Source organism: Ranitomeya imitator, chromosome 2 (assembly GCF_032444005.1).
Source record: "Ranitomeya imitator isolate aRanImi1 chromosome 2, aRanImi1.pri, whole genome shotgun sequence".
Taxonomy (NCBI): domain Eukaryota; kingdom Metazoa; phylum Chordata; class Amphibia; order Anura; family Dendrobatidae; genus Ranitomeya; species Ranitomeya imitator.
The window spans coordinates 547,212,438-547,239,179 of NC_091283.1; the positions used below are offsets into that span (position 1 = coordinate 547,212,438).

General features: G+C 43.8%; 1 protein-coding gene across 4 annotated transcripts in view; it reads left to right on the plus strand.

The window, feature by feature from the left end:
• Positions 1-267: 267 nt before the first annotated feature.
• The window catches only part of CBFA2T2 (CBFA2/RUNX1 partner transcriptional co-repressor 2), a 59,655-nt gene continuing 33,180 nt past the window's right edge, over positions 268-26,742 (plus strand). For 2 of the 4 annotated variants that reach the window (XM_069751949.1, XM_069751954.1), the window contains exon 1: positions 268-427. In XM_069751949.1, the coding sequence (XP_069608050.1) occupies positions 400-427 (28 nt within the window). In that variant the 5' untranslated portion in view covers positions 268-399. The remainder of the gene's footprint in view (positions 428-26,742) is intronic. The other 2 variants (XM_069751948.1, XM_069751951.1) reach the window with 2 other exon arrangements.

The following is a 26,742-nucleotide window of genomic DNA, read 5'->3' on the forward strand; positions in this document are numbered from 1 at the left end:
CTGTAAAGTGAGAATTTCCAGGATGCTATCCTATAGACACAGTATGTATATAGCTTTATATGAGTGCAGATGGATGTGTGACCTGCTTACTATGAGATGACCTTCTTTCATTTTTCCTTGTTTTATCCCATAATGCCGAAATAGAACAGCTCAGCTATGTGGCCATGTAATGCAATGCTATGTACTATGGGAGGGAGGTGTTTCCTGTAGAGTGAGGTCCACCCTAGAAACTGGGAAGGAGGACTGTTTCCCTGCCCCCTTTTCCTTGTCCTCCTCCTCCCAGCCCCCTATCCTCCAGCCTCCTCCAGCAGAGCAGAGGCCCTGTAACCTCTTGTGTGGTAAGGAGCAGTTGCAGGAGGGCACAGACAGTATATTGTCTTCCTATAGAGGATATATAAGATGGTGGGAATCCCAGGATCATTCCAGTGTAAGTATCTTATTCTTTATTGTTTCATTCTCACTTGTTGGATGGAGTTACTGTGTCCTCTAAGCCGTGTGCTTTGGGAATTATAGTGTAAAAATGATCCCAGATGATGGTGAGAGCACTTATTCAGGGTGAACTCCTTATTATTATCTTCTTTCCTTCCATCAAGAAAAGCTAACAGTGATCATTCATAAACCTGTACGTCATTGCTCTTCGATGCCTTCAGGAGATCAGTTCTGGTTGTAGATGGGTTATCATCACCGTTGCATGATGTCCTAGTTTATAGCATGTCCTTGGTGATGTCATCATGATGCTATGTGTGATGTGGGTTGTTTAGATCAGGGGTCCCCAACTCCAGTCCTCAAGGCCCACCAACAGGTCATGTTTTCAGGATTTCCTTTGCATTGCACAGGTGATGCAATTATTACCTGGGCAAGACTAAGGAAATCCTGAAAACATGACATGTTGGTGGGCCTTGAGGACTGGAGTTGGGGACCCCTGGTTTAGATGAGCCAGGTCTTGGCTGGTAAGGTGAAAGTGCTAATGACCACGTCACATATACATGTGTGATGTTGTGGTGCTGTACCAGTGGTGGAGGACGAGGGATAATCTTGGATTCTTGATTGTGTCATGATCGAATTGTTAAGACTACAATGCGAGATGCTTAAAAAGTCTGGTTCGGCATGGTCTATGGTCATTTGTGAGGATCCCACCATATCGGTGTAACATAATTGGACCAGCAATCCTATAGCGGTTCTACATCTGGGACAACATGTTGTCTGATGCTATCTGTGCTGACTCCAAACTGTTGCTGAATGGACAGATGTTCTTGCAGGACGATGATCTGATGGCATGTGGTGGCTGCGTATATCGCGTGTATATATTGGATGTTAGTACTAGTCCGTTCTCAGTTCTATAAATATTATGTCTCATCTTGGTGTTCTGTTTATCTCACCGTAAAATGTACGCAGCATATACAGTCTAGCGGGAGGTCTGTCTTCTATATACAGTAGCGCAGGTCGATCCTTTTTTGGCTGTTGTCTATGGGCCAGAATATGCCATCCATACTTCATAGTATTTACATTTCAGTGGCGACAGTTCCCAAAATGGTAGGTAGGACTCCTTCAAACTCAAATCCAAGTTATTATAGTTATGTTATAGACTTTACTTTCCGTTTATGAGGATCATATATGCAGTTTTTGATGCTGGCACTAAATCCAATAAGGGTTTGCTGGGCTGAATAGTCCATCGCAAATAGTGCAGCATGCAATGCTATTTTCCCAGTAAATTAGCAAACACCATCACTGAGATCCGTGGGGTGCCGTTGGGAATCAGTTTTCATGCTCCTGTGATAAAAAAAAAGAAAATATTGCACAGATGTAAACCTTGCCTCAAGCCATGTTCTCATGTGGTGTAAATGCTGTGCTTTTTTGGTGGGGAAAACCTAATTTAACAGTTCAAGCAAATTGGATCGGATTTAATGGAAACTCATCCCCACCGTGCGTTTAAGGATGCTATATGCTTCTATAAAGAAACTTAATAAATTCATGTAAAGAAATGCAATTGCATTTTAAATGCAGAATCCCAATGTTTCTCCATTCAAAAAGTGCCCCAAAAAGTGTCAAGTTTGCACCAACAGGAAAGAAATGATAAAAATGCAGTTAAAAAAAACAAATGTTTTCCCTTGTGGGAACTTGGGCTAAGCCTAGGGTATATTCCCATAGGATATATCAGCAGAACAAGCCTTAGGCAGTATAAGCAAACTTTCTAAGGCGAGCTGTTCTAGAATTGCAGATGTTGCAGGCAGCCGCTAAAGGTTGGAGTTTAGATAGCTGTTGGCCAAGAGGTTGGTTGGCCGATATCTTAACTCTCGGGGGAGAGTCGGGAGGCCCCCCACACAAATTAGACTGTCGGGCAATACCACTGATGTTTGTTAGCCTTTAGTCCATATATGAACATTGATTTGTATGTTCACATTTCATTGACACTTAGGCCTATTTGTAGTGGGTGTGTATATCTATATACATATATAATTGTCTAAGGGTTTTTCCGTCTGTCTGTCTGTCTGTCCTGGAAATCCCACGCCTGGCGGCCTCGACCAATCAGCGACGGGCACAGCGATGATGATGTCATAAAGGACGTAGACATCCCGCGTCTGATTGGTCGAGGCTGCCAGGCCTCGACCAATCAGCGACGGGCACAGCGACGATGATGTCGTAAAGGACGTAGAAATCCCGCGTTTCTGATTCAGCGACGGGCACAGTATCGACGTAGATGTCATAATGGTTGCCATGGCGATGATGATGTCATAAAGGTTGCCTCAACCAATCAGCGACGGGCACAGTCTGCCGCGAATTCTGGAATCATCATTGTCCATATACTATGAGGACATGCATATTCTAGAATACCCGATGTGTTAGAATCGGGCCACAATCTAGTATAATAAATATATACAAACTGTTCTGCAGCAGCCATCTTTGTGGCCCACAATTATTGAACCAGTTATTTTCTTGTAAGTGGGCTTTGCAAGATTTTACTCTTTATTTTGCACTTTTTTGGACTCCATATTGAATGACCTACTTGTTTTTTGCTGTTGCAGCTTGACCTTGGCAGCACAATAGGAACTGATGTATTTGCCTCTTGTGCATTCAAAAATGCAATTATATCAGCAAAGATATTGAGACATAGGCTACATGCAACAATGAAATCACAGTGTTGCGTTGCAACACTGCATGGAATGACTTCCTGTGGTGTCGTATTGCAACCTGCTGCAACAGTCGTAATTTTTTCCAAATGTGTTGGATTTTCTGTCCCTTGTTGCAAGTCACATGCGACTCATTTGCCAAAGACTTCAATCCAAATCGCATGCGACTTGAGTCCAATTTGGCTGTTTTATTAGCGGCAAAATTGGAGCTCTAAAGTAGTCGCGCGGCACACAAGTTGAAAAGATGTGTTTGGTTCTGTGACACAGGTCGCCATCTAGTCCCTACCCTTTTGAGGTCCTTCACTGGAAATAACCTATCACCTATCCTCAGTGGTGTAACTTGAAACTCATGAGCCCAATGCAAAAGTTCCAATAGGACCCTCAATAATTGCAAGTCTTTATTAGTATGAACCAAAGGGACTTTTTGGACCCCTTTGGCTTCGGGGCCTGGGTGCGATGGCAACTCCTGCATCTATTAATTACTCCCCTGCCTATGTTAAACACAATAAATGTCATCACTAAGCTTCATGATGTTGACGTGGTTAGTTATTTAGATTCACAGAATGCCCATATAACAAGACCAATGTCAGGCCACAAAGTGATGCTATAATATGGTGGTGGCTTTGGGCCTGCAACTTCAATGATACAGTGGGGCAAAAAAGTATTTAGTCAGTCAGCAATAGTGCAAGTTCCACCACTTAAAAAGATGAGAGGCGTCTGTAATTTACATCATAGGTAGACCTCAACTATGGGAGACAAACTGAGAAAAAAAAATCCAGAAAATCACATTGTCTGTTTTTTTAACAATTTATTTGCATATTATGGTGGAAAATAAGTATTTGGTCAGAAACAAAATTTCATCTCAATACTTTGTAATATATCCTTTGTTGGCAATGACAGAGGTCAAACGTTTTCAGTAAGTCTTCACAAGGTTGCCACACACTGTTGTTGGTATGTTGGCCCATTCCTCCATGCAGATCTCCTCTAGAGCAGTGATGTTTTTGGCTTTTCGCTTGGCAACACGGACTTTCAACTCCCTCCAAAGGTTTTCTATAGGGTTGAGATCTGGAGACTGGCTAGGCCACTCCAGGACCTTGAAATGCTTCTTACGAAGCCACTCCTTCGTTGCCCTGGCGGTGTGCTTTGGATCATTGTCATGTTGAAAGACCCAGCCACGTTTCATCTTCAATGCCCTTGCTGATGGAAGGAGGTTTGCACTCAAAATCTCACGATACATGGCCCCATTCATTCTTTCATGTACCCGGATCAGTCGTCCTGGCCCCTTTGCAGAGAAACAGCCCCAAAGCATGATGTTTCCACCACCATGCTTTACATTAGGTATGGTGTTTGATGGATGCAACTCAGTATTCTTTTTCCTCCAAACACGACAAGTTGTGTTTCTACCAAACAGTTCCAGTTTGGTTTCATCAGACCATAGGGCATTCTCCCAAAACTCCTCTGGATCATCCAAATGCTCTCTAGCAAACTTCAGACGGGCCCGGACATGTACTGGCTTAAGCAGTGGGACACGTCTGGCACTGCAGGATCTGAGTCCATGGTGGCGTAGTGTGTTACTTATGGTAGGCCTTGTTACATTGGTCCCAGCTCTCTGCATTTCATTCACTAGGTCCCCCCGCGTGGTTCTGGGATTTTTGCTCACCGTTCTTGTGATCATTCTGACCCCACGGGGTGGAATTTTGCGTGGAGCCCCAGATCGAGGGAGATTATCAGTGGTCTTGTATGTCTTCCATTTTCTAATTATTGCTCCCTCTGTTGATTTCTTCACTCCAAGCTGGTTGGCTATTGCAGATTCAGTCTTCCCAGCCTGGTGCAGGGCTACAATTTTGTTTCTGGTGTCCTTTGACAGCTCTTTGGTCTTCACCATAGTGGAGTTTGGAGTCAGACTGTTTGAGGGTGTGCACAGGTGTCTTTTTATACTGATAACAAGTTTAAACAGGTGCCATTACTACAGGTAATGAGTGGAGGAAAGAGGAGACTCTTAAAGAAGAAGTTACAGGTCTGTGAGAGCCAGAAATCTTGATTGTTTGTTTCTGACCAAATACTTATTTTCCACCGTAATATGCAAAAAAAATGATAAAAAAACAGACAATGTGATTTTCTGGATTTTTTTTTCTCAGTTTGTCTCCCATAGTTGAGGTCTACCTATGATGTAAATTACAGACGCCTCTCATCTTTTTAAGTGGTGGAACTTGCACTATTGCTGACTGACTAAATACTTTTTTGCCCCACTGTATATTCAAGCAAGTCAGGCTTTCATTTATGTATTATGGCATTTTGGAATGGCTTCCTAAGGATGAATCCCATGTACCGATTTATATAAATAGATAAATGTTGTACAGAGTTTCAATCATTAAAGGGAACCTGTCACCCCGTTTTTTCAGATAGAGCTATAAATACTGTTAAATAGGGCCTGCGCTGTGCGTTACAATAGTGTATGTAGTGTACCCTGATACCCCACCTATGCTGAGAAATACATTACCAAAGTCGCCGTTTTCGCCTGTCAATCAGGCTGGTCTGGTCAGGTGGGCGTGTTCACAGCGCTCTTTTCTTCCCCAGCTTTCCGTTGGTGGCGTAGTGGTGTGCGCATGTCCAGAGTTCCGACTTCCCTGCGCCCACGTGAAGACACAGCGCGCGATCTGCGCTGTTATCCCTTGCATCGGTGGGGGCGGCCATCTTCCTGGGGCCGCGCGTGCGCAGATGGAGTGCTCTGCTGCACGGGGCTTCAGGAAAATGGCCGCGGGATGCCGCGCGTGCGCATTAGAGATCGCGGCGGCCATTTTCCCAAAGCCGAGTTTGCATCTCGGCTTTGGAAAAATGGCCGCCGCGATCTCTAATGCGCACGCGCGGCATCCCGCGGCCATTTTCCTGAAGCCCCGTGCAGCAGAGCACTCCATCTGCGCACGCGCGGCCCCAGGAAGATGGCCGCCCCCACCGATGCAAGGGATAACAGCGCAGATCGCGCGCTGTGTCTTCACGTGGGCGCAGGGAATTCGGACCTTGGACATGCGCACACCACTACGCCACCAACGGAAAGCTGGAGAAGAAAAGAGCGCTGTGAACACGCCCACCTGACCAGACCAGCCTGATTGACAGGCGAAAACGGCGACTTTGGTAATGTATTTCTCAGCATACATGGGGAATCAGGGTACACTACATACACTATAGTAACGCACAGCGCAGGCCCTATTTAACAGTACTTATAGCTCAATCTGAAAAAACGGGGTGACAGGTTCCCTTTAATTGCAACCATATGTTTCCATATCTCCAGTGTACACAGTGAAGTACATAAGATTGCCTCCATTGTGCTTATGGCTTATTAATAGACGTTAGAAGTCAATATATTGGTCAGTCACATTTTCTATTTAGTTTGTAACCTAAATTTCATTATTTTAGGATTAGAAACGGAGCCAAAACCAAGTAGTAGTAATATGTTTTGTGACTGAAAGCAAAATTCACCTTAGAGAAATAAACTTGTCAAAAAGCCAAGGGAATGAGAAGTTGAATTCTGGTTGCTCTGTGGACATTATCAGGGTCCAGGCCTGGCTTGTGTTATGGTGTGTGAGGTTTCACAGAGCCAGCCCGTCTCTGAGAGCAGCTGCTATAGATTAACGTCCAGAGACTCCATTGATTACACAGACACAGCTCGCCTGCATATAAATAGAATTTTGCTTGAAGTAACTTTTTTTTTCTTAAAGGGAAATCAAACTGTTTAGTGTGTGAGCGTCCGTACATGTGGTTGTAGTTATACACATATGTAAGGCACATGTGTGCAGGTACAGCAGATTCATGCTAGCAATACATCTCTGGAGCCAGACAGTCTAGCTGCCAGATTCTACCAAGGGCTCCAGGCTTTCTAGAGAATGATTTGTATAAATATCTCGTTAATTAGTTCCTTCACTTTTTACCTGTACACATTCCTTTTTGTCTCTCAGGACTGTGATTACTCTGGGCCTACTTTACACCGTATGATGTTGCTATTAGGCTTCCCACAAATGACAACTGTTTGTATACGGAGGTGTATGGCAATATGGAGCTCACACTATTGGTGTCACCATGTGGTCCCTTCATCTTGCTACATATTCCTATTCTTTATGCAAACAACTCTAATTACAGCAAATTAAAAGTGGTGATTCCGGTTTTAGAAATCCGCTGCCCATCACCTGCAGTTTGTTTTAAAAAAACAAACTGTAATTTACTCACCCTCCCAGGGTCCTGCGATGGGTCTCTACCGCTGCCCCTGGGTCTGTTATAGTCTGCATTGGTGACTTCACATCGATAGTATGGGGTCACTTTATTGGCTGCAGCACTGTCGACTTGTCGTCAGCGCTGCAGACAATAACAGACATTGGGAGCAGTGGTGGAGAATTAGCGCCGGACGCGGGGAGGGTGGGTAAAACCAGCTTTTTTTAAAATCTGCCGTCAAGACAGGGGTTTCATGAAACTTAAAAATGCCCTTTTAAAAGCTTGCAATGATGTTCTTTTTGGGAGCCAATACATATTAGACTGTTCATTAAGGTACCGTCACACTAGACGATATCGCTAGCGATCCGTGACGTTGCAGCATCCTGGCTAGCGATATCGTCCAGTGTGACAGGCAGCAGCGATCAGGCCCCTGCTGTGATATCGCTGGTCGGGGAAGAAAGTCCAGAACTTTGTTTCGTCGCTGGATCTCCCGCTGACATCGCTGAATCGGCGTGTGTGACGCCGATTCAGCGTTGTCTTCGCTGGTAACCAGGGTAAACATCGGGTTACTAAGCGCAGGGCCGCGCTTAGTAACCCGATGTTTACCCTGGTTACCATAGTTAAAGTAAAAAAAACAACCACTACATACTTACCTACCGCTGTCTGTCCCCCGGCGCTCTGCTTCCTGCACTGGCTGTGAGCACAGCGGCCGGAAAGCAGAGCGGTGACGTCACCGCTCTGCTTTCTGGCTGCCCGGCGCTCACAGCCAGAGCAGAGAAGCAGAGCGCCGGGGACAGACAGCGGTAGGTAAGTATGTAGTGGTTGTTTTTTTACTTTAACGATGGTAACCAGGGTAAACATCGGGTTACTAAGCGCGGCCCTGCGCTTAGTAACCCGATGTTTACCCTGGTTACCGGCATCGTTGGTCGCTGGAGAGCTGTCTATGTGACAGCTCTCCAGCGACCAAACAGCGACGCTGCAGCGATCCGGATCGTTGTCGGTATCGCTGCAGCGTCGCTTAGTGTGACGGTACCTTTAATCAGCTGGATCAGTGAATTGAACGATCATTCATTCTGACAGACCGACAAACATTTGTAATTGTTCAAAACACCAGTTGAGCGTGTTGGATTTTTTCAGCCGAAGATCAGCATTGATTGCATTATTGGCCAAAAAAAATTAAATATTGGCATATGTAGTCTGTGATCTGTTTGGGGCTATGATCATCTGTTTGAACAATTTTCAATAAATTTGTATAGGGTTCCTTCAGGCCACAATATATATGTGAGAGAAAAATTATTTGGTTCAGCTGGCTACCTTTTGTTTATTACATGATGAGACAGATGATTGTAAGTTAATGATCTGGTATGTCTGATATCGGACTGGCAATCTTTTTTTTTTTCCTGAGATAAGCTGCCACCACACCTCTAGCAGCTTCTTTCATAGAGAACACAGGAGTGCTCGAGCGAGTGAGCATTCTTGTGTACCGGTGAGACAGCAGAGATAGCTGCCAGCTGAGCAATTGGTCAACAGACATCTAATGTGTGTGGGGTGCTTTAGAATGTATTTACGCAATCAGTAGTGCTGAGTCCAACAAATAGACCATGGGCAACACCATTTTTGGATATATTGACAAGTGGCAAATGTTCTGCAGTAATTTCGTCAACTAAATACTGGTTTCATTCAAGTGGAAGGGCTTGTTCTTGCAGCAAGCTCCTGGATTTCTGCAAGCCTCATTCAGATGACTAGAAATTTCTGTAGCAAATCTGCAATGCCTGAATTCACTCTTACACCCCACACACACTAGACTGTCAGTCGAATCCACCAGTAGCAAGGGGTTTGGCCTACAGTCGAATGTGTATCAGGACCCTAGATGATTGTTGGGGGAGTTAAGGACCCTGCATGTCAAGAGACTGCTGACCCTTTTGTTCTTAAAGGGAAGAGTCACGATGGCTATATAACTTGGATGAAGAACGCCACACAATGCTTGTGGATCGCCCCCACGTAAGGGCAATGGGGTACTCGGTACCGGGTCCTTCAGTTCCCTCTGCGAGGATGTCACGGTGACCCGACCTGTACAGTGGCCCTATGAGGGGCGCCCAATAAAAGGCAGAGTTCGTAGATAACGGTAGTGTTCGTGACGCCACCTGTGGTATTCAGTCAGGGTGACCGACGCTGCTTAGGGGTCCGCTGGGGTAATGGAATGGCAGCTAGATGGTATACCTTCCCACAGGTGAAGTATATCCCCAGGGCTTCCCAAAAGTGTAGATGGTGAATGGTGCAAGGCGCGGTGAATAACGAGGACACAATGGGTGCAGTCTCTTTACCTTTACTGAAGGCTTCAGCATCCACAGTCCAGAGTGCCAGATGAAAGGGTAGGCAGAGTCCGGTCGTTCTGATGGCAATTCCAGAATCCCCTTATCCAGGTGGAAATCAGTAGCCTTCCCCTTGCGCACAGTAACGTAGTAGGTCCCTACTTGCATTAGCTACCATAAGGTCCTCACTCTTGTTACTTCTCTCTCTCTGTCCCCCAGATGGATAGGACATACCCGTATGACGGTGGTGGCCTGAGGCTATTTTATAGGGACCCTAGTGTCGCCCCTCCTCCGCGTTGCCACCTTGTCTGCTTAGGTGTTTAGGTCGGACAGCTAACTTGGAATCGACTGCCCTGCCGATCTCTGAAGTAAAGCGTAGAGTCTATTACTCCCTCGGTGTTCCGGTCACCGGATCTGCGCTTCAGATGGAGGCAGCCTGCTTCTAGCTGGTCTCCCACTGATGTTTCACTCCTGTTGCTATGACTTCTGTGCTCACTCACTGCGGCACACTTCCCTTCGTGTCCTTGCTTAGGAGGCTGCCGCATGGGTTGCAGGCGCAGCTCCGTGTCCTTCTTTCCTACTGAGCCGCTGATGTTCTTCCCTTTGTCCTCTGTCTGCCTGACAGGAATTCCCTGGGCCGAGCCCAGTCTGCTTCTCTCCCTCTCCTTCTCATTTCGACTCCCTGATTGACTATCTCCTTCTCCCTCCAGTCAGCTTCTGTCTGACTTCCTAACCAACCCACCAGTTTTACCCTTTGTGAGGAGTGACCTAGTACATAGAACCCTTAGCTCCCCCTGGTGGACTGGCGTGTGAAGTGTGTGTGTGTGGCTGTGATACCTGGCAGGGTGAACTCCTTTGGTGCCATCAGACGTACCATCGCTCCCCCTGGTGGAAGAACGACATTACTGCAACGACCAGGACTCTGGGGCGCTGCACTTGGACTGGCCAAAGGCTCTCCTGACCCTAGCGTGACGGCATGTATTTCAATGCAGTTGTCAAGCTCGTGTCACCAGGGCCGTCGGTGTGTGAGTATTGCGTTGCGTTCCTTGTCCAAGGCAGCACTCATATAAAACAGGAGTGCGCGGCTGAGTAAGCAATCCTGTATATGGGATTGATGGCGAAGATAGATGCCAGCTAAAACATTGTTTGTCTGACAGCCGACTAATGAGTATACTGTATTCTTAATCTGTACAGTATATTACTTTTTTCCATTGAAGTCTATAGAGGAAAACTGCAAGTGAACGCAGCATGCACTCAAAGCCATGTCGTTTTCAGACCCTTTGCATGAATGAGATTTAGTTCACTTTAAGGCCTCTTTTCCACTTGAGAGAAAAAAAACGGTCCGTAATCTGGACCGAAAAAAAGGGATGAAAAGTATGCTTTTGTCATGCGAGTTCAATGCGATTTTTTAATCGCACCATCCGTTTTACATCCGTATGACATCCGTATGCAATCCGTTTTTTTTCTCTGCAACTATTTTTATACAGTCATTTACAGGACTATTTACAGTGTTCTATGCCACAGAATGGTAAGGTATCCGTAAAAAACGGATAGAATACGGATGGTCCGTATTCCATGCGTTTTTTTTCTCGCACCCATTGACTTGCATTGGCGAGTCTCATCCGAGACTCGCAGCATGCTGCGATTTTTTTCTCAGTCCGATTTCAGCTGAGAAAAAAAATCGCAAATGGAATGTCACCTAATGAATAACATTGGTCCGAGTGCAATCCGATTTTTTATCGGATTGCACTCGTCCGTTTTTCTCGCAAGTGGAAAAGAGGCCTAAAGGTAACATCTCGGTGCAATATTAATGTTCGTGGGTATATAGTAAAGGTAGCTATTGGCTGCATGCTTATTCGGCCAACTGTTATCTTGACTGAGATCCCCATGTGTGCTATGTGCATTGTGCCTAATAAGTTAGTTTAATGAGGAATAAGCCAATTGCACAACTGAACCATTTTTGGTACCCAACAGCAGGCGACGCATACAGTTTAACTAGCACCAAGCCCACCAGAATATCATCAGTTACTGCAGAAATTGTTAGGACATGCCAAATTTGGTGAACATTCCCCACATAAATGATCCAAACGTATTTTTGTATGCAGTGTTCTAAAAGTCAAAAAACGTAATCAAATGTGTATACATATATTATCAGCTGGTTATAGACATAATATATCTGTGAACAGGTGTAGACCTTTTGGTGGGCGCTGTGGGCATGTCTAGCTTCGCCATTGGTAAGCAGTAGATCTAGCCTAAAATGATGGGAACCACGTTTTCCCGAGTTGGGGACTCTTTTTGAAGCTTTTTTTTAGGCTCCCTTCACACGTCCGTATAAAACTGGTACTGGAAAAGAACAGTACCCGTGTCTTTAGTGTTTTGGATCAGTGTGTCATCCGTGTTTTTCTGGTATGGATAAATAAAGACTGAAATTAAAAAGCTTCTCCTATACTTCTCAACGTTAAACACGGCAGCACGGGGATGGCTGTACATGTTCTTCATGAACCCGAAAATTGGTATTGGCTCTTGTCATCCGTGCTGCCGGAAATAAACTGAGGTGTCTCCGTGTTGTTCGGTCTGTGTAAAAACATGGAAATGTAAAGATCACCAGGTTATAATAGGTACATGTGGTATCAGTGGAAAAAACGGATTCTGGTAATGTCTGGAACGCGCTGTGGAATTAATGGCGCTATATAAGTGAGTAAAATAAATAAAATGCCACACGTACATGTGAAGGGGGCCTTAAGCAGTACTGGGGAGTAGGTTCACAGGTTTTTTTTTTTTACATGGATTTTCCTTTCCGAAAAAGCCACATCTCTAAACTGCTTATTAAACAAAGATACGGTATGCATATTTTTTGCTGCGGCTGTTGACACAGAGTTTTTGACTGTAATATTGGATATATCAGAATGGTGTGTGTTTTTTAAAATTTTTACGTGGTTAAGCTGTAAAAGCACAATTTTCGCTCCCAAAATTGATATATGCTTTTTTTTTTTTATTGGTACACGTATTTAGTCAGTATTTTACCTCTGTATTTATAATCCAAAACCAGTAGGAGAACAGGGGAAAAGTATAAGAGAAACCCGTCACCACTTCTGCATTTATTACCCACTCCTGGTTTTGGCTTACAAATACTGCAGTAAAAACTGAACGTGTGACTGTGGCCTAATACACATAAAAAAATCATCAGAGGCACGTTTTCCCATTCAAATAAATGAATCTTGAGACCAGATTTTTTTTTGTCAATTTTAGTACAGAATCTATGCCTAAAACAAAGTAAAAAAAAATTGTGAGAGTGAACATAACCTTGAAGTGTTTTTTTTTTTTGCAGCCTTTTGACTTGATGTGTCAAGTTTGGAGCTGATTCCAAGAGGAATTTGCCTCAAAGTTGTAACATGTCAATTTTTTTTTTTTTGCTACCAGCTATTTTTCAAAACTTTTTCAGGAAAAAAAATACTGAAAAACATTCCTCAAACAGCGAAGTGGAATTCACATAAAAATGAATAGTAAGAGTTATTCTAAGTGTTTTTTGAAGTGGATCCATTCCATAAACTGTTTGTGAACCCAGCCAAAACAGAAGGATAGCATCCATATGGATGAGCACTGTTCCCAGTCATGGCTATTATGGATGAGAACGCTATTCCCGGGCATATGCATCTTTATGTCCACATGAGCCTTTTCATGATCTGGATGTTTGTGTAGTCATTACTATATGTACTAGGTGGAGACCATACATGTCGCCTGTGGGTGTGGGAGCAGCCAGGTGTGTAGGGCCACCTGGCGGGTGTGTGACTTGTCTGGCACCTGGGACTAACGTCAGCGCTTCCCACCAGGTGTCCAGGTCTCCCAGTTTACCTCAGGCCTGGACTGTGGGGGATGTGTATTAAGTATTTAACTTCTTGTATGCTGTCACACAAAATGATCTGGACCATAGGACTATCATGTGCATCTCCAGCAGAATCTTAACCCTGCCTGCTCCCATGTTTTTTTTTCCCTTGGAAATGGAACTTTGAGGCAGATGCAGATTTTCCTGAATAGAGCCAACCCTGTATTTATATGTTAACAGCCCACTCAGCTGGGTGACAAAACATTTCCTTCATGCATTGAGCAGCCTTTGTGCTGCTAATGACCCCTCCCAGAGGCCTTTGCAGAAAGCTGCCTATTAGCTGACTTACTGATGTGGTGGGGACACACAAAGAAATCTCCCTATGTCCTCAGCTCACTTCCAAGCAATTCTGCTCACTCTAATCTCTGGCTTATTTACCACACAATTTCTACTCCGATGGGTAAAAATAGGAAAATACAGATTTCTATTTCCTAAAATTGCTTAACCTGCAGGAAGCATGGGATTTTCACAGGAGGAAGCCATCTTTGTCTTTCACCAAGTTAATCAAGCTAGGCTTTGAACATATTTTTCAAGCATGCTGAAGACACTCAGTTAGCACACGAGCGTGCTCAGATAACATGTTCTCTCATCACTATTTTTTACCTCAGCATTTGTAAGCCAAAACCAGGAATAGGACAGTCAGAGGAAAAAGTATAATAGAAACACGTCACCACTTCTGCATTTACAAATACTGAGTTACAAACCTCACCAAATGCTCAACGTGTTCACGTGGCCTCATCACAGCGGCTTCCCTGCAACAGTGATTGTGCAAAAAGACTGCAGCAGCACAGGACTGTTGCTGGTAAGCCACAGTATGGCTGCTCTATGTGAACACAACCTAATGAGTGTCGGGATCACACTCAGTCGGAGCAGCCTTTGGAAGTGGGGAATCACCAGAAATAATACACAAGACACGTCTTGTATAGTGTATCACTGGGAAGTCTCTGAAGCACGCCTGCCTTCAAAGTGCTATCCCTTCTTTATATAGTTGTTTCAGTAGGTTTAGTGGTTATACAAGTTTTGCATGTTTAAACAAAGAGACAAAACAGGAAAGAAAGAAAAGAAAAGAAAACAGTTTCGTGGGCGGCAGTTTCACAACAAACAGTACAAAGGCAATTCCACAGACAAGAAAAAACAGGATTTCATACTATAGCTAAAATGTCCTTGAATGGACAGGTCAATATTTATCACAAATTCTTTTTTTTTATTTTTGTTCATTGAGGTAATCATTTTTGTTCTGCTCTTCACAATCCCCCCTTTGACATATTCCATTCAAAACCTTGTCAATCATTTGTCATTCTTTTTGTGATATTACAAAAAAAACCTTTATATTCTCGCATCCATTACACAAAATTTATTTGTGCATACCGAGATACCCTTGAGTACAACCTTGAATAATACATATATAATTACAATAACCATAACTGTATGTATTAGGCTTTGCATAATCCCGGTAACCCACCCACCGATCCCTCTGAACCAATTGGCCGGGTTAAGAAAAGAAAAGGTATCTGACCACCAGCTATCCTTATTTTGGTCATTGTCTTTGTCATACTGATCCCTGAGTCGTTGTACGTCTTTTAATTTAAATCTCATACTCATAGTACTATTCGGGTCTATATAATGACAGCAGGTGGGTCCGATGATTTGACACATACCCCCTTGTGAGGCAGTTAGGTAATCCAATACCAGGGTATGTTGGTTAGTGACTATTATAAGCTGATTCTGTACAGCTATACTAGTATTTAATATGTCCAATATATCCCAAATCTGATCATCTAGATAATCCGTGGCTCTAACTAATTTATCCCACATTTGTGTTAACATAGGATAAATAAAAATGGTACTAGCAATTTTGTTGGGAATTCCCATTTGTACTATATGCGGCCTCCCCGAGGGACGTGGTGAGTTATCTGCAGCTCTTTTATACAGTGTGTGCTTGGGCACGGCTTGCATATTCACTTGTTTATTTGAAATTATGAAAGTAGCCGGGGTTAGGCGTCCTAATGTACAAGTACCCTTTATACCTACGGGAAGCCATTTATATGCTCCTTCTCCGCATATCCAAAATGTACCCTCAGGCAGATCCCACAAAGCTGAGTGCTGCAATACCAATCTGTGAGCCAAATCCACAAAACTAGATACATTCTGAAGCATACACCAAGAGGGTTTTTGTCCCAAGGGGCTACAGTACCCGGCTGCGGGATTCCCACATACATGCATTCCGTTGACATACTCATTGGATTCATTACAAACCAGGTTCCCCGGCTTACTTGTACAACTGTCTGCATCACCTTGGGGGAACAACTCAGAATGTTCCCATTTTCTATTATGTATGTATCTTTCCAATACTGTAGGTTTGAAAGCATCAGAGGAAGGGGTGGTTGTACTGAAACTGAGCTGTAGATTTTCAGTGGGGACCTGTCCTAAATCAGTTAATCCAGTCTTATTCCTAGGTACCCATTTTCCTCCCTTGAATGCTAAATATTGTAAGTTGTCTATTTTTCCTGTAAGATTGCCCTGCCACCAAGGAAATTCTACCCATCCCACAATTGGTATGGCGATTGTAGTATTCCATAGTCTAGTATTGCCAGGTTGGTTGTTGGCCAGGTTGTCTGAACAATTAGGCCAAGCGAATATTTCTTCAGCTGACACGGGAACTGCTAGAAAAGGTATACTTGTGGCTGATACTGGTGAATGGGTACAGATCCAACAATCTGCCAGGGGTTGCGTATTATTTAACAAGTCATGCACTAATTTTCTATGATGTTGTACGAATCTATTGTTCAAAGGGGCTAGAGAATTCAGTCTTTCCCATGCCTCCGTTGAGGTTAACATTATTAACATCAATATCATGAGTCTTATACTGCTTTTTTGCAATGGCTTGCATGTATCCATGATGCCTTTCCTTCAAGCTTGACTGCTGTTGGAGTTGTTAACAGGACTTGGAAAGGTCCGTCAAATCTCGGTTCCAGAGTCTTTCTGGTGTGTCTTTTCACGTAGACTTGATCACCAGGTTCCAACTTGTGGCCTCCTTCGAGATTTTCTGGATCTGGAAGGGAAGCAAAAACTTGCGAATGCACTTTAGTTAAACGTTTTTGTAATTCTTGTACATAAGCAGTTAAAGTCTCAGTATTCAACATCAGTTGTTGTGGAAAATAACAACCCAAATTTGCTGCTCTACCAAAAAGAATCTCATGTGGTGACAGCTTAGCCTTCCCCCTTGGGGTGTTTCGGATGGAATACAGGGCAAGTGGTAGACACTCGGTCCAAGGCTTTCCTGTTTCTGCCATGGCCTTCTGGATTTTTAATTTTATTGTCCCATTTAATCTTTCCACTTTACCTGAACTCTGTGGATGATATGGAGTGTGAAACTGGTTTTCTACTCCCAACATTTTCATAACATTCTGGAATATTTCCCCAGTAAAATGGGTACCCCTATCTGACTCAATCACCTCAGGCATGCCGTAACGGGGTATCAGTTCATGTGCTATTTTAATGGCAGTAGTTTTTGCTGAGGCTTTACGAACTGGATAAGCCTCTGGCCACCCTGAGAACATGTCCACACACACAAGCACATATTCGTATCCATTGTACCTAGGAAGTTGGATGTAGTCGATCTGGAGTCTTTGAAAGGGATACAGTGGTCTTACATGATGCTTGGTTGGGGTTTTAATGGCCTGACCTGGATTGTGTGCCAGGCATATAGCGCATGCAGCACACATGTTCCGAGCAAAATTACCAAAGCCTGGAGCCAACCACCTTTCTTTTACCTTGAGCGTCATACCATTTGCCGACACATGCGTGGGTAGGTGGAGGTCACTTGCCACTGCGGGTACCAGGCTCTGGGTAAACACAACAAAGTTCCTTTTTTCCATAATCCTTGCTGATCTTCTGCCCCTTTTTTCTGCCACTGCCCTCGTTCTTCGTCGTCTACCTGTTTCTGAGCTTCCTTCAATCTTTCCTCATCATCTTCAGAGCTATCTAGTGTGTGGGCATGATGTAAGGGTTTACGTGCTGCCTGTTTTGCTGCCTTATCGGCTTTATCGTTACCCCTGGCTTCCTCAGTGTCGAGTCTCACATGTGCAGCTACATTTATCACCGCTATTTCTTCAGTTTCTTGTGCTGCCTCCAGAATCTGTCTAATGAGGGAGGCATGTTTAACAGGTTGGCCTGAAGCAGTCATATAACCTCTGGCTCTCCATATTACGCCAAAATCAAAAATAATGCCATGTGCATATCTAGAATCAGTGTATATGTTTGCTGTCTGATCTTTGGCTATTTTTAGAGCTTCAACTAATGCCGTAAGTTCTGCTTCTTGTGCAGACTGATTAGCAGGGAGAGGTTCTGCTTTCAGCACTTCATGCTGAGTTACTACCGCATAACCTGTATGAAATTGTCCATTCATATCTGCATATCTACTGCCATCTATGAAAAGTTCAAATGTAGCATTACAGAGTGGCTTGTCACATACATTACATAAGCCCTGAGTCTCTTGTTCCATTAATTGTACACAATCATGCATTGACTTTGATGGGTCAAAGGAGTTGGAGAGTGCAGTTTCAAAGGAGTTGGAGAGTGCAGTTTCCTCAGGTATGGTACCCCCCTCAGACTCTAAAGGGAGCAAAGACGCGAGATTAAGAGTCTGAATCCTGGCAAAGGAAATGTTGGGCGGCAGTAGTAGGGAACATTGGAGACGGAGGTGTCTGGCCATTGAAATATGTTTAGGTTGGACCTGGTTAAGAATGCCATGTACATCATGAGTGGTCTGAACTAGAAGTGGGTGATCAAGAACAATCTCAGAAGCTTTATCTAATAACAGTGAAATTGCGGCTACTACTCTTAGGGTACCGTCACACAGTGCAATTTTCATCACTACGACGGTACGATCCGTGACGCTCCAGCGTCGTAACAATATCGCTCCAGCGTCGTAGACTGCTGTCACACTTTGCAATCTACGACGCTGGAGCGATAATTTCATGACGTATGTGCGATGTAGAAGCCGTTGGTTACTATGCGCACATCGTATACGATATATGTTACACCATGCAATCATGCCGCCACAGCGGGACACTAGACGACGAAAGAAAGTTTCAAACGATCTGCTACGACGTACGATTCTCAGCGGGGTCCCTGATCGCAGGAGCGTGTCAGACATTGCAATATCGCTCGAACGTCACAGATATATCGCTCGAACGTCACGAATCGTGCCGTCGTAGCGATCAAAATTTCACTGTGTGACGGTACCCTTACACAAGAAGGTGCGGCTCTAGCTACAGGGTCCAGATGAGCTGATATGTATGCCACAGGTCTGTTTGTTTCCATGTTTTTGTGTGAGCACCCCTGTAGCATGTGAGGATATCTCAGCTGCCATCAATTGAAAAGGTTTAGTGTAGTCTGGGAGTCCCAAAGCCGGAGCTGATACCAGTGCTGTTTTCAAAGAGGAAAATGACTGTTTAGCCTCTTCACTGAGTGAATATGGTGTGTTGGCAATACAGTCATATAAAGGCTGCATGAGTTGACTTGCATGTATGATCCACTGTCTACAGTGTGAAACAATACCTAGGAAAGCACGCAGCTGTTTGTGATTCCTGGGTTCAAGCATGTTACGTATGGCTTCCATACGTTGAGGTGTGAGGTGTCTGATGCCCTGTGATATGCAGTGACCTAAAAACACGACTGTTTGTTGACAAGCCTGGAGTTTCTGTCTATTTACTTTACAGCCTTCTTGCGCTAGGAAAATTAAGAAATTAACAGTTGAGGTAACTGCCGTCTGTTCATCAGGGCAACAAATAAGTAAGTCCCTGCAGACTGTGAGCCCTCGCGGGCAGGGTCCTCCCTCCTTATGTACTCGTGTGCCTTGTTATCTGCTCATGTTTAATGTATTTGTCTATATTTGCCCCGTATTCACATGTAAAGCGCCATGGAATAAATGGCGCTATAAAAATGTATAATAATAATAATAATAATAAGTCATCTACATACTGTAGAATGACTACTCCTGGTTCTGGGATGAAATTTTTTAGCACGGTCTGCATTGCTTCAGAGTACAAAGTTGGTGAGTGTACCATACCTTGTGGCAATCTTGTCCATGCTAATTGTTTACCCTTGAATGTAAAGGCAAACAAATGCCAACAGTTCTTATGTAGTGGCACAGAAAAAAATGCGTTTGATAAGTCAATTACCGTAAAATATGCAGCAGTGCTGGGAATCTGAGACAGTAAGGTATGAGGATTCGGTACCACAGGGGTGACCGGTGCCAAAACCTTATTGATTTCCCGTAAGTCGTGCACCATGCGATATTTCACCATAGTTTCTTTGGAGGACACTTTCTTTTTAACAGGATATAAGGGTGTATTGGCGGGTGACCTGATTTCTACCAAAACACCTTGTAACACATAATCCTGAATTTGTTGAGAAATCGCCTGTTCTTGCTGGGCGCTGATGGGGTATTGCCTAAGCTGAGGTAATATGGTTCCCGGGGCAGTTTCTAACAGTATAGGAGCTACTGATAAAAATCCTACATCAGTGTCTCCTTTTGCCCATAGGCTGTCAGGAACCCGAGACAAGTCAATTTTTGCTTGTTGAGTGTAAATTTCGGGAAAATCCTCCATTGCCTGTATTCTAACATATGGTTCCAGAGTTTCTGCATCTTCAGGGATGTTCAGCATAACTGTGCCATCTTCTCTAAAATGGATGTTTGCATGCATTTTACTTAAGACATCAGTACCCAACAAGCAGGTAGGTGCACCTTTAGCAAATAAAAATTTGGATACAAAAGTTTTAGGGCCAAAGCTCACATTTAAAGGTTTTGTAAAGGGCAACGCCTGAATTTTACCATCATACCCTTCTGCATATGTAACATTTGAGGATATATTGTCAGGATATGGTAAAAAGTCCTGATTTAAAATGGAGGATGTTGCTCCCGTATCTATCAGAAAAGGTACATTTTTACCCTCAACTTCAACTTGTATTATTGGTCTTCTAGAAGGAAGAGAGACCTGCATAACTTTCAGTCATTCTGAGCTGTCTGTTTGATCAGGCACTGGGTTATTTATCCTATTTTTGGGTACAAAGGTTCCTGAATCTATATCTGTTTTTCTCTTCCTACATTCCCTTTGGAAGTGTCCTGGCTTCTTACAGTAATGACAAGTAAACTTTTGATTAGCAGAGCCAGTATTAGCCTGTGCAATTCTTACTGGCTTAGAATTTTCTCTTAAGTCCATTTCTATCCCTACAGCTTTCTGTCTAGCCAGGTGTTGGTCTTCCAAGGTTCTCCAATCAGGGGTTGCGGCCTTAAGCTTTTCCTTCACTTTTGGAGACAACCATCTATAAAGGTTTTTGTAACTAACCTCATCATTCCTGGAGCGGTTAGATCCATGCCTTCATCTCTGAAATTATTTTCTACACTTAGATAATATTCGTCTACTGATTGTCCAGATTTCTGAGCCACCACTCCTGTTGTTCCTCTCTGCCTCTGTCTCTCCCTCATGAAAACCATTAAGTGATCTACAAATTGTGTACCTGATTCTATCGTTTGTAAGGCACCATCTCCTGCTTGGGGCCTATGTACCTGTAGATTCGCTAATAGCTCCTGGAAGAGTCCAGGAGTCATTTTCATTCTACATAATTCTTCTCCATCTGCCCAAACTCCAGCGTGAGTCTGCATAATTTGCTGTATATATTGTGCAAATCTAACTGGACACTGGGTGGGATCTGGTGCGTTATGCAAGAGAGACATGCCTTCAGCGGGGGACCAAGGGAAATATTGTCGAGTTTGGTGATATCTAGTTCCCATTACTCCGTCAGCACCAGGTTCCCTAAAGGGTCTTGGTACTACCCTAACAGGGGCAAGTACAGCGCCATGTCTAGGTGTACCACAGGCTAGGCAATCATTTCTCCAGTCTGGATTTTGTTGTCCACAGTGCGGACATACCCATCCTCCTGGTCCGGCTAAACTTTGAGGTGGTGTTTGGAGAAAAGATGGGGCATGTGGGTTAAGGTATGGGGGTGGGGTATTTTTAGATTCCACATTTTGTTTTTCTCCACAGCCTGTGGGTCTAATACACCACTTTTTACTCTGTTGATTATATGTCCATCCCTCATTTTCTGCTACCCTAGAGACATCAATCAATGCTTGGATCTGATCTATCCATTTCTTGTCTCTGATTATGCCTTTTTTCCTTTCCTGAATTCCTTCCCATAGTTTTCTACTAAAAGCTTCTGCCCTAGTAACTCCAAACTTACTAAAAATCTTTTTCAGCCCCTTAGTGGCATCTTCACCACTTCTCTCCTTTATGATAGTATAGATATCTAATTCTTCTGGTTCCGACTTTGTTTGCTTATTCCCCATTTTCTTATCCTGAGCTTTCTTGCCCTAGGTGGCGTTTGGGTATGAGAATACCTCGTTACCTTCTTCCTAAGGAGCTAGGATGTCTTTTTCTTGCCCTAGGTGGCGTTTGGGTATGAGAATACCTCGTTACCTTCTTCCTAAGGAGCTAGGATGTTTAAACTGTGTTGATGTAAGAAAATCCTGATTCCTACACCTATAGCAAACAACACAAATGCAACCAGACAGAAAAAGAAAAAGAACATACAACGTATCTTGTCCCAGGCTAATTTATCTGTCCTGGGCTTATACTATCACATACAACGTATTCTTGTCCCAGGCTAATTTATCTGTCCTGGGCTTATACTATCACATACAACGTATTCTTGTCCCAGGCTAATTTATCTGTCCTGGGCTCATACTATCATACACTTATCCGTCACCAGGTTTTTGTCAAAGACAGGATCAGAGATTGAACATAGGCGCGGAGGTCTCCCCGAAAGGACGCAACCACGTTGCCCAGTGGGACAGTCACTTCTTCTGTTTCAACCCCCTGGGCGGCTTATAGGGCTATTCCCAACTTCCACACACCTTCTATTCACATTCACTCTCATTCAATGCCGTACTCCGTGAGGTGATCAATTCCTAAATAGTTCAAGAACCCGAGCTATAGGTATCCTCCTCTACTAGAACTACCCGCTAAAGAACACGACACAGAAAATCTTACGGACAGTGCAGGGCAGATATAAGAGATCTAACAGTGTCTCTTACCTGGCCAGGTTTTTGTTCATCTGCCGTCCATTATCCCAGATTCTCTTTTCGTTCATATTCTGCTGGTGTTCTTGAAGGAATACACAGACCTCGGGTCCCTGTTCAGGCGCCAGGAAATGTCGGGATCACACTCAGTCGGAGCAGCCTTTGGAAGTGGGGAATCACCAGAAATAATACACAAGACACGTCTTGTATAGTGTATCACTGGGAAGTCTCTGAAGCACGCCTGCCTTCAAAGTGCTATCCCTTCTTTATATAGTTGTTTCAGTAGGTTTAGTGGTTATACAAGTTTTGCATGTTTAAACAAAGAGACAAAACAGGAAAGAAAGAAAAGAAAAGAAAACAGTTTCGTGGGCGGCAGTTTCACAACAAACAGTACAAAGGCAATTCCACAGACAAGAAAAAAACAGGATTTCATACTATAGCTAAAATGTCCTTGAATGGACAGGTCAATATTTATCACAAATTCTTTTTTTTTATTTTTGTTCATTGAGGTAATCATTTTTGTTCTGCTCTTCACATGTCCCTTTATTGACGTGATTTCAGAAATATCTGCAGCATTGTGAGCGGTAACAATTTTCCCACAAAAACCGATAGGAAATGGTTTATGGACTGTTGGCATTCAGGGTTCAAGAACAGACTGCTGTGACCTAACCGGCCACAGGTCTCCTGACCCGAACTCAAAAGCGTGTTATGGTGCTTGCACAGTGAATGACGGACATCTTAAACTGCCTAAAACCTCATTCAGGCGTGATTTTTCTCGAACACAGAACACCGGTCCAAGTTCCGTCAGTGTTTGGTCAATATTTACCATCAGAGTTTCATCATTGATTTTCAATATATGAAAACATAAATGACAAAGCTTCTTTTATATGTTACAATGTTAATCACGGACAGCACATGGATTGTACACTGATGTCATCCATGTGCTGTCTGTTAATTTCACGGATCATTAGACTTGTATGGATAATTTTCACTTGTGATGCTGAGATCACCCCCCCCAGACATGTCTCTCCTTGACTTTTTGTAGTTACATGGTCTGTAAAAGAACGCAGCCATGTGCATAGCCCTGTAGACTATAACACGTATGCTTGCTATACATGGAAACCCCAAATTGAACACACATGTAAAAAATGGGATGTTTGACCTAAAGGTACCGTCACACTTAGCGACGCTGCAGCGATACCGACAACGATCCGGATCGCTGCAGCGTCGCTGTTTGGTCGCTGGAGAGCTGTCACACAGACCGCTCTCCAGCGACCAACGATGCTGGTAACCAGGGTAAACATCGGGTAACTAAGCGCAGGGCCGCGCTTAGTAACCCGATGTTTACCCTGGTTACCATCCTAAAAGTAAAAAAAACTAACAGTACATACTTACCTACAGCCGTCTGTCCTCCAGCGCTGTGCTCTGCACTCCTCCTGTACTGTCTGTGTGAGCACAGCGGCCGGAAAGCAGAGCGGTGACGTCACCGCTCTGCTTTCCGGCTGACCGACGCTCACAGCCAGTACAGGAGGAGTGCAGAGCACAGCGCTGGAGGACAGACGGCTGTAGGTAAGTATGTAGTGTTTGTTTTTTTTTACTTTTAGGATGGTAACCAGGGTAAACAGCGGGTTACTAAGCGCGGCCCTGCGCTTAGTTACCCGATGTTTACCCTGGTTACCAGTGAAGACATCGCTGAATCGGTATATTATGGAGCAACGTGGCACAGCTGTAAGGTGCACAAAGAAGGTTCCCAAACCAGTAACTATTAAAAATAAACTTTGGCACTCAACTTAAGTATGTCGTAAATTTTATTAGCAGCCACTCGTACAGACGTTTCGGTCAGTATTATTGACCTTCTTCAGTGTACTTATAGTCAAAGGTAGCGAGAGTGTGGCTCAAAATGTAGATAAGGTCCTAGTGTAAGTTTACAGGGAAGGTCCTAATGTAGATCCCGTATACAAGTCACAATGAGGGTCATGTGTAGGGAAAATCCAATGGTGGCTCTTGACTATGGTAAGTAGAACTGAAACCTGTGAGAGTAAATGTATTGTATGGGTCTAACAGGTGAGCCAAAGGAGACCTCTTACCCAGGATCGGCAGTAGCTAAATATGGACCAAACAAGTGTGTTGTATGGATCTAACAGGTGGACCAAAGAACACCTCTTGCCACAGAACTAGCGGTGGACACCGCGTTCCTCACCATCATCCGTCCTGGAACAGGAACATATTCCTGCTCCATTTCTATGGTCCGCATATAGCTACTACCGATTCTGGGCAAGAGGTGTTCTTTGGTCCACCTGTTAGATCCATACAACACACTTGTTTGGTCCATATTTAGCTACTGCCGATCCTGGGTAAGAGGTCTCCTTTGGCTCACCTGTTAGACCCATACAATACATTTACTCTCACAGGTTTCAGTTCTACTTACCATAGTCAAGAGCCACCATTGGATTTTCCCTACACATGACCCTCATTGTGACTTGTATACGGGATCTACATTAGGACCTTCCCTGTAAACTTACACTAGGACCTTATCTACATTTTGAGCCACACTCTCGCTACCTTTGACTATAAGTACACTGAAGAAGGTCAATAATACTGACCGAAACGTCTGTACGAGTGGCTGCTAATAAAATTTACGACATACTTAAGTTGAGTGCCAAAGTTTATTTTTAATCGCTGAATCGGTGTCACACACGCCGATTCAGCGATGTCTGCGGGGAGTCCAGCGACGAAATAAAGTTCTGGACTTTCTTCCCCGACCAGCGACAGCACAGCAGGGGCCTGATCGCTGCTGCCTGTCACACTGGACGATATCGCTAGCGAGGACGCTGCAACGTCACGGATCGCTAGCGATATCGTCTAGTGTGACGGTACCTTAATGGAAAGATTCACACTTATTCTTTGTTTGGAGCCACTCCTGGTTTTGGCTTACAAATGCTGACCAGAAATAAGAAAGATATATATCTTGGTACCGTGTTAGCCAGTAGATAGAAAAAATATTTAGAATTGAGAGTCCTCAGTGGTTGATACCTTTTAATGGCTAACTGAAAAGATGGTAACAAATTGCAAGCTTTCGAGACTACACAGGTCTCTTCATCAGGCAAAGACTAAATCAAATTACGGTATGTTGTGCATAAATATGCGATTCTTCAGAATTTGTTTTGCAAGGGCAGGGTCCTCGCCCCTCTGTATCAGTCTGTCATTGTTAGTTTGTTTACTGTATGTGATATTTGAAACTTGTATGTAACCCCTTCTCATGTACAGCACCATGGAATCAATGGTGCTATATAAATAAATAATAATAATAATTCTAAATATTTTTCGACCAGAAATAATGATGTGTGAACAAGGCCTGGGAGCATTTTTATATGTAAGGGCCATGGAAGGTTTCTTGCTGCATGTCTACGCATTGCACAACAAAAAAGCAGTTTACTTCTGTTTGGTTTTCATGAGCTCCATGGATGATTGCTGTGTAACCACATGCACCGCGGGATGGCCTGTGTGTGAATATATGTGCTACTGCATCGCTGTAGCTCGAACTTGGACCGTAATTCTCCTTATAAAATATTTATCAGTTCAGCACTGACAATGCTTCTCACCAGAATTTGGACTTAGTTTTTTTCTGATTTAAAATGACATTTGATTTGTTTTTAAAGTTTCTAAACAAGTAGTAAGTCCTGCTGACCCCATAGAGGGTGCACACATGGTATGGTCCACCTCTTCTCCTGGGGCTATGTAGTAATGACATGCTGTGTAATGGAGGTGGGCGGCTGACTTCCTTGTGAAATGAATAGCTGGGAGCAGCTCACTCCATCAGACATCCTGGAGCCGCAGGCTGGCCCTCTGGAATGCAAGCAAAACCTCACTCTGCTTCGCTCTGAGGGGGGAACAATTAATGGTTGTAGGATCTGTGGTCATGAGAACCTTTTTAACAGGATATCACAGAAATCAAATGCTGGATATCTTCATTCCATCTGCGCTTTATCTATAGTGAAAGGGAAATGACAGATGATTATAGATGCACAAATATTGTTATTTTGCAATTAAGTGTAAAGCGCCAATAAAATCTGCATTGTAGTGGTTCTTGCTAATAGGGCAGGGTTCACACGTTGCAGCTCCAAGAAATTA